The following is a 21402-nucleotide window of genomic DNA, read 5'->3' on the forward strand; positions in this document are numbered from 1 at the left end:
CCAGCAGGGAAGACAAAGAGGAACAAATGGGTCCTGGAGATATTTTGGAGCTGACATCAGTTGAACTTGGTGATAGATCTGATGTCAAGCATATTTTCATTCATTCCTACATATTCCTTCAGTAACTAATTTGAGAGTATAACTATAGGCCAGTGTGCAAGGTTTTAGTAACACCATGTGAAGCAGAAATAGACCCAAAGTTTCTACATTCAAGGAGCTTCAATGGGGGAACCAGCATAGAGATAAGCATAAAATTTCACTGGCCGTAAGTCTTATGAAGCAGAGTTTATGTGGTGTTATAAGAGCATATAACAGGTCAGAAAAATGATGAGTTGACAGCTGAAAGATGAGCTAAAAGTTAACGAGGGAAGGAATGGGAGAAGAGCTTCACTAGGCGCAGTGTGTACAAAGGCGCTGTGGGAAGAGCATGGCATGGCTGAAGAACTAAAAGATAAATGAGTGTGCTGGAGCCCATAAGTCAAGAAGGATGTGGCTAAAGAGATGACAAGGTCAGGGAGGGCTTGGGGACCTCCTTGGTGGTCCAGTGACTAAAACTCTGCACTCCCATGCAGGGGGCCTGGGTTCAGTCCCTGGTCAAGGAACTAAATCCCACATGATGCAAGTAAGAGTCTGCATGACTCCACTAAAAATCCCACATGCTACAAGGAAGACCGAAGATCTCACTTGCTGCAACTAAGACCCAACGGAGCCAAATAAATATTTTTAAAAAGAAGAAGAAGAAGGAGGGCTTTAAGAGCCATTTTCAGGTTTGGGGCCTCTAGCTTGAGATTACTGGGCAAGTTTTGAAAAGCTTTAAGGGGTTCATGCACAGTCACTTCAGTTGTGTCAAACTCTTTGCCTCCTTGTGGACTGTAGCCCACCATGCTCCTTGTCCATGGGATTCTTCAGAAAGAATACTGGAATGGGTTGCCATTTCCTTCTCCAGGGGATTTTCCTGACCCAGGAATCAAACCTGCATCTCTTATGTCTCCTGCATTGGCAGGCAGTTTCTTTACCACTAGGGCCACCTGGGAAGCCCCCATGTTTTAAGGGGGTGGAGGTGACACAGTTACACTTGCATTTTGAAAAGATTACTCCAACTATGGAGAAGAAAAAGGGACAGGATGGGGAGTAGAGTGGAGCCAAGATGGAATAAGAAGGGTCAGGAGATGATTGCAGGGGTTAGGCTGAAGGTTTTTAACTTCAGCTACATCACTTTTAAAAATCCAGATGCCAAGGATATACCCAATATCAATTAAGTCAGAATCTCCTGGTGGGAGGAAGAAGGTCCCAGGCATGAGTAATTTGTAAAACTCCCCAGATAATTCCTTTGTATAGCCAAGTTGGGAACCAGTGCTTCAGGCCGCTGATGATGGGAGGCAGTGAAACCGGCCAGGGTGCTAGGCCTTCCCCAAGCAATAGAAATTGACTAGAGGCCAGACAAGAAATTCAGGCAAGACTTTTATTGGGGTTCCTGAGCTAGCTGTAGGAGGGAGCAAGAACAAGTAACAGGTTCCCTTGTTCAGTAGATGGTAGAGCTGGTTCCTTTTATGGGATATGAGTAGAGGTATGCTCAGGTATTGGGCTTAGGTGTTTTGCCCACCTCTTTGGTGGTGATGTGTGCAGGGGGGCATGTATAGAGCCAAAGCTCCCAAGACACTCTTTTTGCTTCCAGCTCCTCAAAAGTGGCAGTTGGGATTTTTGCTCTTTTTGTATCTTGTTGTCTATGATTTCCCCCAACTGCCTGCATGCAGTTATTTTTAGTCTTTTCTCATTTCTCTGTATTAATATTTTGTTACTAGAGAAGTTTTTCCAGGTGTAAGCATTATAGCAAAGCAGCAAAGGGTCCCAGGTCCCCAGTCTGCCTAGTAGCAGCACGCAGTGCATGCATCCCTGTGTGCTAAGTCACTTCAGTCGTGTCCGACTCTATGCAACACCATGGACCATAGCCTGCCAGGCTCCTCTATCCACAGGATTCTTCAGCAAGAATACTGGAGTAGGTTGCCACGCTCTCCTTCAGAGAATCTTCCCGACCCAAAGATTGAACCCATGTCTCCTGCATTGACAGGTAGGTTCTTTATCACTAGCACCACCTTAAAGGCAGAGGAGCCAGAAATCAAATTGCCAACATCCGCTGGATCATCGAAAAAGCACACGAGTTCCAGAAAAACACCTATTTCTGCTTTATTGACTAAGCCAAAGGCTTTGACTGTGTGCATCACAATAAACGGTGGGAAATTCTGAAAGAGACGGGAATACCAGACCACCTGACCTGCTTCTTGAGAAATCTGTATGCAGGTCAGGAAGCAACAGTTAGAACTGGACAGAAAACAACAGACTGGTTCCAAATAGGAAAAGGAGTATGTCAAGGCTGTATATTTTCACTGTGCTTATTTAACTTATATGCATCATGAGAAATATTGGGCTAGATGAAGCACAAGCTGAAATCAAGATTGTTGGGAGAAATATCAATTACCTCACATATGCAGATGCTGCTGCTACTAAGTTGCTTCAGTTTTGTCCGACTCTGTGTGACCCCATAGACGGCAGCCCACCAGGCTCCCCTGTCCCTGGGATTCTCCAGGCAAGAACACTGGAGTGGGTTGCCATTTCCTTCTCCAGTGCATGAAAGTGTAAGGTGAAAACTGAAAGTGAAGTCGCTCAGTGGTGTCCGACCCTTAGCGACCCCATGGACAGCAGCCTACCAGACTCCTCCATCCATGGGATTTTCCAGGCAAGAGTACTGGAGTGGGGTGCCATTGCCTTCTCCATATGCAGATGACACCATCCTTAATGGCAGAAAGTGAAGAAGTAAAGAGCCTCTTGATGAAAGTGAAAGAAGAGAGTGAAAAAGTTGGCTTAAAGCTCAATATTCAGAAAACTAAGATCTTGGCATCCGGTTCCATCACTTCATGGCAAATAGATGGTGAAACAGTGGAAACAGTGGCAGGCTTTATTTTGAGGGGCTCCAAAATTACTGCAGATGGCGACTGCAGCCATGAAATTAAGACGCTTACTCCTTGGAAGGAAAGTTATGACCAACCTAGACAGCATATTAAAAAGCAGAGACATTACTTTGCCAACAAAGGTCCATCTAGTCAAGGCTATGGTTTTTCTAGTAGTCACAAATAGATGTGAGAGTTGGACTATAAAGAAAGGTGAGCGCTGAAGAATTGATGCTTTTGAACTGTGGTGTTGGAGAAGACTCTTGAGAGTCCCTTAGACTGCAAGGAAATCCAACCAGCCCATCCTAAAGGAGATCAGTCCTTAGTGTTCATTAGAAGAACTGATGTTGAAACTCAAGCTCCAATACTTTGGCCAAAGAGCTGACTCATTTGTAAAGACCCTGATGCTGGGAAAGATTGAAGGCAGGAGAAGGGGATGACAGAGGATGAGATGGTTGGATGGCATCACCAACTCAATGGACATGAGTTTGCGTAAACTCTGGGAGTTGGTAATGGACAGGGAGGCCCGGTGTGCTGCAGTCCATGGAGTCGCAAAGAGTCGAACACAACTGAGCGACTGAACTGAACTGAACCATCTTACATGGATTTTAGAGATACTTAGGTGGCAATTATTTTATAAACAACTATCAGGCAGGCAAAGGGCTGGTTTGCAAGAGACCTAACAGAGAATTATTATGAAGCTGAGCACTGATTGAATTGAGCTTTTGTTTAATTCAAGAAACTGACTCCTTGAAGGAGTATTTGGGGGAAGGCCTTTCACAGAATAAGAGAAAGTACTATTACAGTGTTTATCAAGGTGTAAGACTGTTTTAAAATCTTATCCATTTGACCAGTCTTTGTCATCAGAGTTTAAGGGCCAAGTTCATGTCTAGATTAGCAATTTGCATTTCATGTTCAGTTCTTACCTCTTATTTGGGAACAGTTGAAGAACAGATTATATACAGACCATGACAGATTATGGTTATTAGCTAAGAAATTCCTCCTCAGTAAAAGTTCTTTCTCAGAACACAGGGGTTCATTTATTTGGGAAATATTTACTAAGCATTGACTATGTGCAAGATACAGTAGAAGAGAAGATTCTGTTCTCAGGGGATCTATAGCCTGGGAGGGTGAGATGGCCCCTCAGATGAAAGTTGCACTTGTTTTATGCACCTTGGTGCCAAATAATTAAAAAACCTCATTCTTCCAAAATAAAGTATATTCTTTTCGTAGCAGTGTGACCCTTAGATTCTGACCTTCAGTTTTCTCACATGCAAAAAGGATAAAAATAGTATCTACCTAATAGAACTGAGATACCCATATAAATAATGTAGCATCGTGCCTGTACATAACATTAAGAAACCTCCAAAACTGTTAGCTATTACTAATAATCAAGGACAAACATGTGCCACAATAAAAGTTTGTTTTTAAAAAAACCTAATACACTGGAATGACATCTTTCACTGGGATTAATTTCTAAAACTAGGGCATAAAGTAGTAATCATATATAATCAAGGTTATCCTTTAAAATTTCTTAATTGCCTAAAGTGATACTATTAAATAATACTAAATTATTAAATCATTTGGAATACATGAGATTCTTCAGCAAGTTGGTTACATTTTCTCTGTGGTTCTCAACTAATTTTTCACTTCATTTTTCAGCAATGAATTTCAAAGCAGTCATCACACACAAATTCACATGAACAATAATTCGACTTTTGTCAAATGATATAGAAATCTAAAAAATCATTTCACAGTTCTTTCCATAGTATTCCCCACCCCCAAATTTGTATAGTATATTTCAGACTTGATAGCACCCACTGTCAGAAGGCATATATATGCACTAAGTGGAATAGCAGGAGAAATCCTCCCAAAATATTGCTGTGTTCTTAAAACATTTACTGTTGAATTTACCTGGTTAAATGTATCTAATTCAACTCCATAATTCTCATAACAAAGATCACTAAGGCTATCAAGTAGGATTCCTAACACTTCTAAACATCATTAATATATTTCCCTGGTATACAATGTAATCCTTAAGGTCAGAGTTATTATTTAATCTAATAGTAAGCTTTGAGAAGTCATATGGTTACCAACTACGGACAGCATCACATTTAGTTAAATCTGATCTTTACAATCTTCCAGACATGGCATTTCCAGCTATATTTCCCGAGTAAATGAAATGTTATTCATTCTTAATATTAAAAATGCTTATTTCTTTAAATGCTGTTGAAGTGCTATGGAAGGTGGAGAGAACAATGAAAAGATTAGGGACTTTGGGGCCTGCTAATTCTGGGTCACATGTGGGCTCCTCCTCTCACAAGTCCTGTAAACTCAGGAAAGTTCATTGATCTCTTTGAGGTAGTGATAGTATCAGTGGGCCTCTGAGGATCTGTGAATTTTAGGGTTAACCCTAAGTAAAACACCTAACACAGGGAATAGCACTATACCTGATAAAGTTTTGTTACACTATCATTGAAACAGTCTAGTCTTTGGTCCACTAGTTGTAGATGCAATGATTGCAGTATCCAACCCAAACTCCTTGAACCCATACCTTTAGGTAAGCAGAAATGCTGGTGATTGTAGACAATATAAAAGATGAGGGCACTCCAATGGGTCTGAATTTAGGGATGGTAACTACATTTTGATACAAACATGATACAAAATGACCTATTAGGGCTTAAAGGGTGAAGCAGGTATCTAGAATTAGAATGTAAGAATACAAACTTATGCAATTTATTTCATTTTATTTACATTTTGGAATAATCTAATCACACGCCTCAATCAGAGATTGAACCACAAAAACAACCTTTTGATTAAGCCCTTTTCCCCCCACATCTTTTAAATATATTCCTTTGTTTTAAACCTTATAAATCACTTTGTTATTGCACACAATTGTTCCTGAAAAGATAGTGTGTTAAAACTGAGTAGTTTTAAAATAAATCATTAATTTCTTTTATTTTCCAGATTGGGCCCGGAAATTAGGCACAGTTTCATCGAATCCTAGACCACTCAATTCACTGCCAGAGCACTACTGTTGTGAAGGGAGGTGGCTTTGAAAGAAAGGCTTTTAAACTAAAGTAACCATGGCATTTTGAACAAAACATTTGGCATTCTTAAGTGGCTCCTTTAGACTAAAATAATGGTTAGCAGAACTACTTTTAAGTGTGTATCCTGATGGCTACAATCCTAAAAATATTTACACATTGCAAATTCTCTTCTACTCATTTGGTCAGTCTAGGGCAGGGAATCAAGATCAGCCTGAAGAGTTTGTCACCTGTTCTTAAGGCCCCACTACCAGTGTTGTTGCTAATGTCGCCAAACCATCTCACATTTAGTCCAGTGGTTACCTGTGGGACCAGTTAAGGAGATAATTGCATCTGTTCAATAACTGCAACACTGTTAGGGGAAAAAAAAAGAGAGAGAGAGAAGAACCTAAAGATATTGCCAAGGAGGAAGATTCCTGGCATCAGAGACCCTGAAAGTGCTTTGGATGCAGAACCCAGTATGGCAGAGGGCTACTGTGAGAGGATTAACGGAAAGTCTCCACACAGAAGAATTAACATCCCTATACTGACAAGAAAGCCTGACAACCAGTCACCAGCTCCCTAGGCAAAACGACAGAGGTTCTCTAAAGAAATGCTCCCAAAGAAAAGAATCTTCATTCTATTCTCTAGGGACTCCCCAAGCATAGTAGTTGGTCCCCTACTCATCACCCCAAAGTAGTCTACCAGTTAATAAACTACCCCCAAGAACAGTTATATACATACATATATATATGTATATATACACACACATGTATTAATATACATACATCTCCATTGCCTTAGTCTTAAGTTGTGAAGTAATAAATCAGGTCCATCATCTAACTAATAAGCATGCCAGAGACAAAATGATAAACACTTGGAGGTATTTTCCAAAGAAATATTTCACAGAACTTAAGACAAGAATCCTCCCAAATGAAAGCTTTGCTTATCTTTCTACTGGTTGTCAGTGGTCTATTTGTTGCAGTTTGTTGTGTTTTAGGGACATATGTTGACTTTTTCCAAACTTTTACTTTTCTCAGTTGTTTTTTAAAATTTTGTCTAGTGTTTTTATTTTTATTTTTTTGTTACATAAATTAACCCATTTATTATAGGCTAGCAACATTATCAAATGGTGGTGCTTCTATTGGTCCTTCAATTCCTTTAGTCTTCTGATGGCAGACTTTACTGTGACAGCAGAAGTGGTGTTGTAGGTCCAGGCACCACCAGCTACTGTTTTCATGCAGGAACCACAGTGCCAAATGCCCACAGCTCTTCTCTTCATCTTGGTTTTGCCACAGAAGGAGCAGGTATACTTGGCGTGCTGGCTGATTTCAATTTTCTTCACCATTTTCCTGAGGGAGGCACCATAACGGGTCCCGTATTTGCCCACGATTTCGACCTTCTTGGTGCGTTCCACCATGTTAACGCAACCTAGATCCGAGCCCAAGAGGCTGTTTAGTGTTTTTAAAATTTTACTCTGTTCAAATCTGTACATTATTTTCTTTAGGGTTTCCAAGTTTCCTGTTTTTCTTTAGAAGGCTCTAAGAGTATATATTTTCTGATATTACTTTTATTACTTAAAACTTTTTTATTCTATTATAAATTTCTATTCTACGTGGAGATTGTTTTGCTATCATTCTTTTTAATGTACTCTTTAAAAAAAAATAATAATGTATTCTTTTCCCAGTGAAATGGAGTGCTTACATTATGTTCCCACATATGTTGCATCTATTTCTGGAATGTCTAGTCCACTTCCCTTACATATCTGTTCTTTCCCATGACAGTATCACATACTTTGATTTTAGTAGCTTTATACCATTTTAATATCTGGTGAGTAAAAACCTCCTCTCTCAACACATTCCTTTTTCAAAACTATCTTAGACATTCTTACGTATTCATTTTTTCACCTAAGCTTCAATAACTTTTCTCCAGTTACAAGGAACACCATGGTGATTCTGATTGGAATGGCATTAAATTCATATACTCATTTGTGAAGGAAAGGCATCCCCATTTAACTGTATTAACATATATAAACGTACACACTAGACCGGTCCTCCCCACACTGAAGTATCTTGTTAGTCCTCACAGAAAACACCGTTTGGTTGTCTGGCTTTACCCTCCTCTGGTTTTTCCTGCCAGCCTCAGCGGCCTCACCAGTCCCTCGCTATTTTGTTCAGTTGCTCAAACTTCCCAAATTATTTCGAGCCTCTGGGTCTTTGCACATTGACTACTTTGTACTCCAGCCACTTATCTTTCTGGTCCGTTTAAATGCTGTATCTACTAAGGGCCTTCTCTGACCTTTTCCAAATTTAGATTAGGTTCTCCTGCACTGCACTCCGGTACTTTTCCATCCTAGCATATGTTTGTTTAGCATGCTCTCCCCACTACAATAAACTTTAGGAAGACTGTGTACTTATCACATACCTAATACCTAGCACATATACTTGATCAACAAAGATTATTTTAATACAGTTGCCTATAATTTTAAAAACTTAACTGTACCTGAAGAACATATCCTCTCAACCAATTTAATTAGTAACAGCTCACTTTTTTTTTTTTCAAACTTTTTGGCTGCACTGTGCAGCAAGTGGCATCTTAGTTCCCTGACCAGGGATTGAACCCGCACCCACTGCCGTAGAAACGCAGAATCGCTGGACCACAAGGGAAGTCCCCAAACAGGTCACTTTATTTGCTTCTGGACCATTACTAAAAACACGTTTTAATAATGTGATACTTATAGCCAAGATAACGGACTCTAAAAACTATTAATAAAAATACACTTAGTAAAGATAAAAGACACTTAGATCCTTTCAAAGATTCTGTTGCCGAGTTTTCCTCACTGTACCCCACAGACTACAAAGGTAAAACTCTGTCTTATACGTACTAGTAGTATTACTATTATTTCTCTTATCAGAACAAAAACACAATACACAAAACATACTAGAAATAGTTGGTTCTTTTTAATCAGCTATTGATGGTATAATAAAATAAATTTAAGTGGCACCTAATTTAAACATTTAAAGTAGTTCATTGAAGGATGATCTACAATGCAGTATGGTAAGCCAAACAGTCAAAATAACACCTTTTTTTTTTTTTCAAGAAAGAAGAAATAAAGGTATGATCAAAATTATGACCAACAAGTTGGTTTCATTTGGACACTTATAGATGACTCTGTAGGCATACTGGCAGGCACGATGTTCAAATATCAACCCATTTGACTTTAGAAATAATGGTAAGAAAGCTATACATTTCAGAATTAATGTCTGAAATTAAAGAAAAATATCCACCAAATATCACAACAGATCTTTTAATGACTAAGTTTTCTAACAATACAATTGTTATTTTAGGGAACACTTTTTTCTTTCTTTGAACATTTAGCTAAATGTTCAATATGTTAAATAATTTACACAAGAGAAATAAGCTTTGTGTTCTGTACAAATTAGAGGACTCATGAATATAATCCCCTCCCATCACCAAAGCTCAAATTTGCAATGGTCTCAGCAGAAAATAAACAGTTCACAATTTAAACAGAATTTATAGCATTACAAAAATTTACAGGACTCCTCTCTTATCATTTTCTCTCGAACAACAAAGGTTACAGTGACAGAAATGAATGATCAGAATGTAAAAATATTTGTGCAAAACTGCATTAATTGTTCTTACCATTCAATAGAGGTAAAACCTATGAACACACAACAACAATAATGAAGAAAAACTACACTGAAAGTAATTCTATTTTAGATTTCAAACAACATTGATTATATTATTACTAAACATTCAAAGAAAACATGGCACCATGAGCAGCAGGAGCAACAAATGATTCGGCAATTATGCCAGCTAAGAAAGCTGACACTGGAAAATGCCAAAGTGTATCTCCACACCAGCCATCCATCTCAAAAGACTGGAAACAACTGTAGGGCTTAACACTCACTTCAATGTCTTTATTCTTGGAATTTGTAGATCATAAATGACATATTTAAGAAAGTCCTTTCCCCGCCTCTCCAGGAGTGTTTCTTGCATCACTGGAAATCCTTAAAAGAGCTGAATCATAGATTCTCTGGATTTACCTACACCAATCCATTTAACTGGGAGGGAGAAAAAGTATAAGAATAGTATTAATCCATGTATAATGTTCAATCTTTGGGATTAACAGATCCCCCACTTTTCTCAGCGTCACCATTTAACTTTCCCCCCATGTCTTTTGCTATCTTTTCCCTCTATTAGCAGATTATGCCAATTTCTAAACAGAATGTGCAGTCAACATCCAGGACAGGGTAGTATGCCTTAAAATTTTCCTGTTTTAACTGTACAATATTTACAACTGTTCAGTTCCTAGTGATTAGTAAAATACTGGCCCAAACCATTAGCGACCTAAAAACCTTTAATCAAATTCCTAATTAACTAGAAAAGACAGGCATCTTTAATAAATGGATGACAGTAAGAAGACACTGAAGTGACACTGTAACTTCCATATCTCACAAAAACTAGAAATATCTGGAAGAGAATACTGTTTTAACTTGCACAGCCTGAGAATCTGGCTACTGTACCAGTCTAGGGGAATCTCTCCTCATTCGCACTACATGGGCAAACCTTTATGGCATTTTACAGATGTCATTGTTAAACTAACTGCTTTTTATATTTCAAAAGACGTTGAGTAAGTACAATGAGCAAACATGCTTATAAGATTTAATATCAAGCTGGGAGACACAGATAGCAATATGGAAAACAAGATTCATGTTTGGAGATGAACCACAAATATAATCAACAATATAAAATCAGGTTAAGTGCATAATAGATTTTATACAGAGGATATTTTCCACTCTACCTTTTGTCTCTGAAATCTCCAACAGCACCAAAGGGGAAAAAGCAATGTTTTAAAAGAGAGATTTCACATAACTAGTTCATAGCCATAATTTAGCTATGTCTCACTCTTTGGCCAGCTTACTTTTTTTTTTTAAATAAAGAAGTTTTACTCTTTATTCTTTCATTTTTTTCAAGTTGGATTTCCTATTTTCTGCATCTATTATTTCCTAATATCTAGTCAAGAAACTTCATCAACTCTCAAGGGTAGCTTAACCTCAAGTGGAAAAAAAATGACAAACCAGTTTTGATGGTGGTAAAGACACAAGGATTTATTATTAAGAGGGAGAAAGGAATAAGAATGAATGTCATAGGGCAAAAAGAAAAAAAAAAAAAAGACTAACAGAATTAAAAACAGGATCAAAAAGGGTGAGAGGTAATATATTGTCTTGAGGCATGTGAAGGATTAGAGAAAGATATTTTATTTTTTCCTGGGCATCTGTGCAAATCATAAGCACTCTACAGAGAAATAATCTGTTTTTTATCCTATTTCAAAGATAGCTGAAATCAAAAGTAGAAAAAATAGTTGTTCATAAAGTATATTTACCTGGAATTTGAAGTTCATCTTCAATAAATCGAACATAGTTTTGTGCATTAATAGGTAGTTCCTTAAAAGTCCTTGCATTTGATATGTCTGTGTTCCATCCTGGGAGAGTCTTATACTGAACTTCAACTTTATTTAAGACTTCTTGGTTTGCTGAAAGTTAAAGAATAAATATATATGCCCATGGTGTACACTGCCTATTGTCAAATGAGTTTTTAATACATCATAGGTTCACAATCTCTTACACTGGAGCCAGGTAATGTTTTGAAATTTATAATTATTCAGAATTTAGGGAGGTAGAAAAGTATAACATCTAGTATTTCATAATCAAACATTTTTGCAGCAATAGGATTATTCACTCTAAGTGGGTAGTATTATTAATTCTAACATCAGTTCAAGTCAGGTTTTCCTGTCAAATGAGTTTTGGTGCCAAACTTAACAACTTTCAGTTTTCAGAGCTTTTTAGACTTCCATACTATGGACTGGGGGCTATGGATCTGTATAATGGCAGCAATGTCACAGAAAGAAGGCTTGCATACATGCTCTCACGTGGGAAATCCTCTATTGTTTTTGTGACTGTATACAAAGACTTAGGAGGAAAATTTCTTCATTATCTCACCTAACCAGTTTCTCCATATTCCCTAATAGAAGCCAAAAACGTACTAAAACAAGAATATAGTGTCCTTGACTGGAGGTAGTATGGTGGATGCTCTGGTACACTGTCCAGACTTCCCTCTTCAGGACTCACACGCTAATTCCCCAGCTACCGGAGTACTGCCTGCTGAGAACGCACAGTTCAGAATCTCCTCAGCTGTCTCCCTGGAGCAGCCCATACTGACGAATCAAAATGGGGATATGAAGGACCTGCCTGTTTACCTTAACTTGGGACTAGTCTGGAGGACTAGTCTAGTCCCAGAGTTCCCCATGGGACCAACTGAGGGTTTTTCATGGAACTTCTTGGCAGTTCAACTTCTGCTTAATCCTACTTCTTCTCTCCCCCTCGTTACAGACATTGTTGCTCAGAGCACTTGCAAACAAACTACCTACACGTACATCTCTGTATCATAGTCTGTTTCGCAGGGAACCAAAAGTAAGACAACTGTGCCAGGAGTGGCCTTGAGGAAGAAGGCTCTAGAATGGGATCTTGAAGCTGGATCACTGGCCAGCTGGCTGGCAATGAGGACAATTGCTAGTGATAGAGAGAGTCCAGTCTTTGGCATGTTCTAGTAGTACAACTGTCCACGGGAGGTGAACTGGGATGCTGTGGTGGGAAGCAAAGCACTGGCAATGAGCAGAAGGGAAACTGGGATTGAACGGCTCTAGATGGACACTGTTCATGAACTGGACAAAGACAATGAAAGGGTAATGAAAACACCCAGAGAGAATCTCATCTCCTACAGCGAAGAGCAGGAAGAGCTGAGGATCAGGCTTAGGACTCAATCATACAGATGGCAGAGCTCCAGAGAAAGCTGAACGCTCAAATCCAGCAAATCTGCTACAAGGCCAGATCCTGTTTGAGAAAAACTGGAACCCTGAGACTTTTGAGACATCTGGCTGAATCTTTCTATAGATTCGCTGATGGCCTGCAGAACGGCTGAGGCTTCCCTTGGCTTGAGGATGATGCAGAAGCCTCTCAGGGCCTCCTTCCTGACATGCAAACGTAAGTTGGCCAAGGAGTCACAGGGCCTGCTAAAGGAGGAGAGGAAATATATTCTGAAGGATCTGTAGGACTGAGTCAATATTTACCAGTAGGAGCAAAAGGAGTATGTACAGAACTGGATCCTAAAGGTACAGGATGAAAGGATTCTGCAAGTGGTGGAATAAAAAGTTTAATAAGAGAATATATGGATACGAGAGTTCTCTCCTATGATCCATGGCACAATGAAAATGTATCATGTTAGGAATGTTTGTGGACACTTAGAGAAAGTGATGAACCACACTAAGTCACACTGCTTGTGACAGACCACAGAGAATCAAGAGACTCAGGGAGGCTTCTCCTTTCAGTCATGATGGAGCATATGGTTCTAGATGAACTTTTCTAGCATATAGCATGCTGCTGCTGCTAAGTCGCTTCAATCGTGTCCAACTCTGTGCGACCCCATAGACGGCAGCCCACCAGGCTCCCCCGTCCCTGGGATTCTCCAAGAAAGAACACTGGAGTGGGTTGCCATTGCCTTCTCCAATGCATGAAAGTGAAAAGTGAAAGTGAAGTCGCTTAGTCATGTCCAACTTGCAGTGACCCCATGGACTGCAGCCCACCAGGATCCTCCGTCCATGGGATTTTCCAGGCAAGAGTACTGGAGTGGGTTGCCACTGCCTTCTCTGTTTTCTAGCATAAATAACTAAAACTGGACGAAATACATGACAACTGTTTCCAGGCAGTGGTCAATAGGTAATACAAACTGTGGTCTCTGAGAGGAAGAAAACTCAAGCAATTCCTGAAACTACTTAACTCTCTGCCAGGGGCAATTTCTTGATCAAGGAAAGTCAGGACACTGGAGTCAGTAGGGAATGGGGGTCCCACTGACCTGAGAACATAGATATCAGATTTCAGGAAAGCTGAAGCAGCTAGAATCATCAAGGGCAAGCACCTGAGAGGAGAGAGCTATAGAGAGGGTATTCCTCCCCCAGAAATGGGTGTGAAGGTACCATGGCTAAAGCTCAACCATACACACATGGTCCCACGGGAGGCTTATCAGATAGCAGCTGTCACATAGCTGAGTGGGACAAAGATTCTAGAGGTCAAGCAGTGCTGGTGAAAGGGAAGGGACAGGGTACATTGGAGCTCCAGCACTGCCAGGTTGGAAAGATCTCTTTATACCTTGTTAACTCTCCTGGCATCCAGCTGAGACAACAGAAAGGTTGTTCACTAAAGGTAAAAACCAAACTTTAGCTTGAAATCTACTACAGACTCTCCCTCACTCTGCCCGCTCCCCACCAACCCCCATTCACCCTTCAACAAAGCCTAAAACTAAGTTCTGCCAAGACCCACAGAGATAATTTGGAGACTGTCTCACACTAGGTTAGAGAGATTTGGGAAACACCTTGTACTCTCCATATACTATACGAACAAAGTATAAAAAAACCAAGCTATACGAGGTTCAGGATGACAAGACAGTAATTCAACTGTCCCCTAAAACAAGAACCAATACTCTTCAGAGTAAGATAACAGAATCCAAGTCTCTACAACATATTATGCACAATGTACAATATTCAACCAAAAGTCATGAGACACAGACACAGTGATCCACAATCAAGGAAAAGAATAGTCAGAAGAAATCAAACTGGAGATGGCCCAGATGTCAGCTAACAAATAATGACTTTAAACATGCTTCTAAGAACTCGCAGTTCTCAATTCCCAAGGACTGGTCAAAAACCTACCAGTCTACCAAGTTCCATTAAGCTAGTCAATATTCCTTCATTTGACATATTCTTAGTCTTCCAGAATGACTAAACAATTTAACAGTTTCTATTTCTGGAAAATGGAAACATTTTTGGAACTTTCTGGGTAACTGAAGAACTCATATAACTAAAGATATGCCTGAAGAAACCCACTGGCTCTAATAGGAAATCTCTTTACATCCATCTACTTTAGACACATAGGTTAGAAAAAAATCATTCCTATAGCTTGAAGGACACAGTGGGTTAATGTATTAAGAGCCTGCGTACCCTGACAAGCAGGGCTCTTTTGTCCTATCTCACATTTCTCAAGGAATGCCTACAGAGAGGTTACTTTCAGAGTAGGGAAGATAAGATTCAGGAGCAGCGTAACTGGGCCCAGTGGTACCGTCTCTTCTTTCCCGTTTCAGGTGTGAACACAAGCTTGTCATGACACAGCACCCAAATCCACAGCAACATGAAACAAATGCTGTGAGTATACTTGCACTGTTCCCAAAGGGCATTTCAAGTCTGTGGCTGTATGTCATAAAATTATACAAAAGAGTTTTATGAATTGCTCTGATACATACACCTAATAATACTCTTTATACACAGCCTAAAAAAGAATACCTGGAAAATGAGGTATAATTTCACCATCTAACTTGTATGCAACTCCAACTTTGATTTCTGTAAACATGTCCAAAATATCCAATTTGGTAAGTGCCAACCTAATTTTGGAAGAAAAGGAGATGTTAACAACTTGATGAAGAAGTAAAGGAGAATTCATACAAAGCTAAAAGTTCCAAAGCAATTCTGAAAACTGGTTAGAATTATATTTTAAAGCACACCACACATAAAACACTACAGGGCAATACATGGATATATTTTCCTCTATTAAAAACAATGACTTAACTGATCTACTAGTGAGTCACTTTTCTTATAACTGTAACAGATCTTCACTGATTGATAGATCCACATCCTCTCGCTTAGTTTCTCAGGATCAACTAATACATATCCAGATAGGGCTGCCTGGAGCAAAGGATGCATTCTGTGGCTGACACAGCAAAACTGACTGTTCCACGTGAATGACAAGATACCTGTACGATATATACACATATGCGATCAATCCTCATTTCTTCACTCTCCTTTAACATTACCCTTCTGGTCAGAAATTGTCAAAGGAGAGGGAGGATCTCTTCATAACACATCAAATTCTCCCAATAAATTGACTGGAAAACAGTTTTCTAGGAAAATCTATAGAAATGAGATAAAACACTAGGTCTGAGATTCTTGCCTACAGATTATTTTTTATCCTTTACTCTAATATTTGCTAAAAGTTAAGCCTGAATAACACAAATATGAATACATTTTTAATTTATTATGTGTAAACATCAGTATTAAGAGCAACTTTTACTGGGCATTTTTAGTGTGCCAGGCAGCATGCTATATACTCTCGTCTAGATTTCAAAATACCCCTGTGATGTAGACAGTACTATTATTTAGATTTTAAAGATGATGAAAAAGGCACAGAAAGATTAACTTACCCACAGTCACATAGCATAATGTATGGATCTGATATTTGAATCCAGAAGTCAGATGTCAATCAAGCCTATCCATTAAATCAGTTACATTGCCTCCCCTCTGATATACATACTCTATGTTGCTCCATCTGTCTACCTACTCACCTTTCTACCTGCCTGTCTTACTTCCCTCTAAACTTATATGCATGTAAGAGTATCACGATTTTCTCTCCCAACCTTGGGTGTCTAGGGAGAAAAACTAGGGTCTTTCTCCTGATGCACCCCTCCCCTGTACTTTGGTCTACTTCTGAACTGCAATTTCATTTGGAATCTAAAGAGTGAAATTTTTGTATTAGTGCACTACCTCAAGTTTGCACTCCACAAAATTTAACCTGTGGTCATGAATTGTCATTTATGAAATAAGTGTTTCTAAGAATACTCACGCGGTAAATCCATTAATCATATGAGCATATTTGAGCAAAACAAGGTCCAACCAGCCACATCTTCTTTTCCTTCCTGTCGTTACACCAAACTCTCTACCCCTTGTTTGTAATAATTCTCCAATTTCCTAAAGAACAGAAAATAAAACTTTAGGATTAGAATACCAGCACTCTAAATCTAGTAGATCATATAACAAGGCATAAAGTTTCTTAGAGATAAACGTCTTTCAGAAAAAATAAGTTGGAAGGAACAATTTCAGAGATAGATTTTATGTGAAGGAGGCACTATTTGAAATACATCCACTTTTGACTTTATTTTTTAACCACTATTTTAAGACCAACCTTTCTTTTTTTACATTATATAGATAACTTCTAAAAATTTGGATTAACATAAAAATTATAAATATTGCATATTAAAAACTAAGCTGCTAATAAATATTTACTAAAATAGATAAGTTAGGCCAATTTGTTCTAAGAACTGTAGTTTGATGATTTTCCTGAAAACCATAAGGCAAATTCCCATCTACTAGTTGCTACCACAATGTCCTTTCGAAGAAAATTAAGGTTCAAAACAATGCTCAAAGTTCTAAGCTACAGCCACTCCCTACAACCTAATTTTCCCATCTATCATCTATCTATTCCTTAATTTACACCTTTCTGATTAAAGCCATCATTTCATTATCACACATATTCTGACGGAATTACAACTAAAATCCTGCTTTATCAGGTTTGAATTTTAGCCTTGTCTATCTGTGTGGCCTGAGGCAGTTACTTCAGTTCTCCAGGCCTCAGTTTCCCCATATGTAGAATAGGGATGGTAACAGCACCCAGCTCCCAGAGTTGTTGTGAGGATAAAAAGAGCTTCTAAGTTTACAGCAATTAAACAGTGGCTGGCCTGAGGTCACCACAAAGTAAAGAGTGGGCTATGATTAGACAATGTCTGGAGGTCACTTTCCTCAACCTTGACTCCTAATAAGCTCTTGGTGAAAGATACCTGTTATTTTTAAATTCTCCCTCCTCTACTATCTTAATCCCCTTCGTAACCCACCTTCACTTGCCTGCAATTACAGTTACCTTTAAGTGCCCACTAATCTCTCTCCTTTTGTTGCCAATCTATTACCACTAACAATAAAGGTATATGTAATTTTCTTTAAAGTTGCACTGATTAATCTTGCAAATTAAGTGAAATGCATAAAAGACAATAATTCATTAAGAAAAAGGCATGATTTTTCATTTTCAAACTTTTGAATCAGATTTACTGAGAAACAGGCTTACATTGTCTTGTTCTGTAGGAAAGGCACCAATACCAACTCTAGTTGTATAAGCTTTCACAACTCCATACACTTCTCCAACGTTTTGAGGGGGCATACCCAAACCAGTACACACACCTCCAACTGTACAGTTTGAAGAGGTCACAAAAGGATAAGTTCCTAAAAACAGAAACAAACAGTAAAATATACACAAATGATAGACGCTATTTTTTAAAGTTCTGCATTTGAGTATATTCTAGGTATTTGACAGACTTATGGAACCACCCTTTCAAAGCCTCGATGTTTTATTCCTGATTCTTTTTGTCTGCAGAGATAAAAACATAGGTGGTTATGCTTTAGCTGCAGTGCTATACTACAGATGCTCCTTGAGTACATGCAGTTACTCGGTTCTGTCCAGTAGGTTCTCACCTAATTTAATGCCAAAACTCTGGTGTTATCCTACTATGTAGATTTATATTTTATACTTTCCTGTTAATTTAAAACAGGAGTAAAGTTATTTTACTCCCTTGATACGGATACCCCAGCAGCCTGGAGTGACAAGAGTACACTAAGAATTCTGTGGTATTACACATTCTATGACCTTTTGATCTCTCTTCAGGGAATAAACCCCAGAAATGACAAGAGTAAGCAAAGGTGTACTTCCTATCCCCTCCAACTCTGACCCCAAGATCCTCTTCATTCTTGAACTATCCCCTATGCTAATTAGACACTGCTTTCTTTCCAGATTGGACAGGCATATTATGGTATCAAAAATATGTACCTACTGTATAGAAATACACCTGAATTGGCTTACTTGGAGTCAAAAGTCAATGAAATGTTAGTAACAGCTGAGAACAATCAGTCTTATACTGAGAGATCATCTTTAGCTTGAAAGGTCAACAAAGTTTGAAGATGATAAGCATTAAATTTTTAAACTCAGAATCTCTCATCCAGGGAACTCTAATTAACTAATTAAACAGACTTCCATAGATCTTAGGATGTGTATGCTCAGTAACAATGTATACTATTAGCTCTTGATAGTTTTTAAAAGGTTGAATTATAGGTTCTTTCACAGAATTCATCTAATCATCTTTCAGTTCCAAGGAAATATAGTCTGGAATTGCTATAAACCAAGCAACAAAAATCCCATTGACCCAAAGAGTGATTTCATTTTTCTAATGAACTGCAAAACATAAAATATTCCTTTTTTAAAAAAAGGGTTAGGATAAGATGACAAACTTGCATCATTCCTGAATATACAAGCAAAAAAGCCTTGTTCTAAAATCCTTTAATGCTAACATTAATTATGCATATCTTAAGCAATTTAGGGCTCAGTTATGCCCCCCGTGGGTTGTATCTCACTTACCAAAATCAATATCTAGTAGTGCTGCATTTGCACCTTCTACCAAGATTTTCTTTGGTGGTCCATGGAGAGCTTCATACAGGAAATAGACTCCATCTCTCACCATTGGTTTAATCCTTTCCATATAACCCTATATACAAAGACAAAAACCAAGTTCGATGTATACTAATAAATTTACAATGTAAACTATCTGAGTAAAAATTACCCAACTTTTGACAGTGAAAACTGACAACTGGAAAGGAGAAAGGGATTGGTGACAATGCTCACCCTATTGCAATATTTGGCATGGCTTTGGTCTCTCATGCTGATTCTCCAGAACCAGAAAAGAGACACTATTTGAAGAGAAGTAGAGATACAATGAAATTCAAAGGTTCTACTTCAACCTCACTGCAAATAATGATAACAATCTTCTGAACTGCCCAGTACTCATACTTCATATACCAGTTTTTAGGAAAATAAAAAGAACTGAATATTGTGCTTTTATATTTTGTAGGTATTAAAAAAGCAGCACTTAGAGTCCATATAACCATAAGTGCATTAAAGTCTTTCTCAAAATGTTGTGAAGGCCACCAGTGACATTGCCAAGCAAGCGTCAATAATTGATTACTAATATTCTTTTCCCACTGTATTCCATTACAGTAAAATACCTTAGCAGTATTACTAGTAATATCAAATACTAACTCACATAAACATGATAAAACTTTCTCAAAACATGTTTAAAGTATTAATAATACTGCTTAATTCTAGAAATTCAATTAAAAATATAAACAAGGGTTCCCCCAAGGCCTATAGTATAACTGCAATAAAATCTAGTTTCAACCATGTTTAAATGTTTAGCCAGACCAGTATGGAAATTCCAAGATCCACTCATGACTCACTGAGTATGTTATATGTACTGATGGACATATAATCCCCCTCTGGCTCGAGTCCCCAGTCTCATGCTGCTTCCTGTTTTAGTCCTTTTTTTTTAATGCCTGAAATGACTGTACCATTCATCACGTTCCTTAAAGTCCCGGTTCAACATACAGCAGTATCCCCCACATAGCCTAGGGGAATATGTTCCAAGACCCCCAGGGGATGCCTAAAATCACAGACATTACCAAACTCCACCTACACTGTGTTTTCTACTATCCATACATACCTATGATAATATTTAATTTTTAAATGAGGCACAGCAAGAGATGAACAACAATAGCCAATAATTAAATAGAACACTTATGACGTTATACTATAATAAAAATTATGTAACACACTGTTACACTTTTGCAACAGCAAAACTAGCACAAATTTCTTTTTCCTTCTTTACAATTTCATGGATAGAAGACTTATTCTTACTGTAGACCTTAGCAACCACAGCATATTTTTCTCTTTCCTTATTAAGTCAAGAACTTTCACTGTATGGTTTCTCTTTGGTGTATCCAAATTGCCAGCATCACTGCTCTTGTACCTTGGGGCCATCAGTAAGTTAAAAGGGTCACTTGAATATAAGCACTGTGATACCAGGACAGTCAATCTGGCAAGTGAAATGGCCAGTGAGCGACTAACGGGCAGGACGCACTGGACAAAGGGATGACTGATGTCTTGGGCAGGATGGAGCAGGACAGCAAGAGGTTTCATCACACTACTCAGAAAGTCTCAAGTTTAAAACTTGAGAGTTGTTTCGCAGCTGACCATAGGAAACTGAAACCACAAAAAGCAAAACCAAGGATAATGGGGGAATACTGTTCATCACCTATTAAAAATCTTCTTACCTAATTCTGGTCAATATTATTCATCTACTTTACACTTATATGGAATATGCATAAAATAGAATTGAAAAGATACACCTTTTATTAGCATGTAAATATTTTTAAGTTGCTACTAATAAATTTAAAATACTTGTTGCATGACAGAATGAAAACAAAGTGGCAGTCCATTCTAAGCAACAATCAATATGCTGAAATCCAAGTAACTAACATTCACACTGTCCCTTGAAGGTCACTTTTTCAAAAGAAATTCAGTGAGTAGGCAGACCTAAGGTCTGCTACAATTCTAAAATGACATATAAGGTATGTAAATTCCTATTCAGTTCTGGAG

General features: G+C 38.3%; 3 protein-coding genes across 4 annotated transcripts in view; 1 reads left to right on the forward strand and 2 right to left on the reverse strand.

The window, feature by feature from the left end:
- The window catches only part of C13H1orf100 (chromosome 13 C1orf100 homolog), a 33524-nt gene extending 27475 nt beyond the window's left edge, over window positions 1–6049 (forward strand). For both annotated transcript variants that reach the window (XM_043486018.1, XM_043486019.1), the window contains exon 5: window positions 5913–6049. In XM_043486018.1, coding sequence (XP_043341953.1) covers window positions 5913–6004 — 92 coding nt within the window. In that variant the 3' untranslated portion in view covers window positions 6005–6049. The remainder of the gene's footprint in view (window positions 1–5912) is intronic.
- A 987-nt stretch (window positions 6050–7036) lies between these two features.
- LOC122452179 (60S ribosomal protein L37a-like) overlaps window positions 7037–21402 on the reverse strand; it is a 29781-nt gene continuing 15415 nt past the window's right edge. Inside the window, exons 3-4 of the mRNA XM_043485632.1 lie at window positions 12121–12126; window positions 7037–7421 (exon numbers count right to left, since the gene is read on the reverse strand). Coding sequence (XP_043341567.1) covers window positions 7113–7391 — 279 coding nt within the window. The 5' untranslated portion in view covers window positions 7392–7421; window positions 12121–12126 and the 3' untranslated portion in view covers window positions 7037–7112. The remainder of the gene's footprint in view (window positions 7422–12120; window positions 12127–21402) is intronic.
- Window positions 8910–21402, reverse strand: part of ADSS2 (adenylosuccinate synthase 2) — a 32342-nt gene continuing 19849 nt past the window's right edge. The window contains exons 8-13 of the mRNA XM_043485631.1: window positions 19330–19456; window positions 17989–18143; window positions 16717–16841; window positions 15384–15481; window positions 11379–11528; window positions 8910–10056 (exon numbers count right to left, since the gene is read on the reverse strand). Of these exons, the coding sequence (XP_043341566.1) occupies window positions 10004–10056; window positions 11379–11528; window positions 15384–15481; window positions 16717–16841; window positions 17989–18143; window positions 19330–19456 (708 nt within the window). The 3' untranslated portion in view covers window positions 8910–10003. The remainder of the gene's footprint in view (window positions 10057–11378; window positions 11529–15383; window positions 15482–16716; window positions 16842–17988; window positions 18144–19329; window positions 19457–21402) is intronic.

This window comes from Cervus canadensis, chromosome 13, assembly GCF_019320065.1.
Source record: "Cervus canadensis isolate Bull #8, Minnesota chromosome 13, ASM1932006v1, whole genome shotgun sequence".
NCBI lineage: Eukaryota > Metazoa > Chordata > Mammalia > Artiodactyla > Cervidae > Cervus > Cervus canadensis.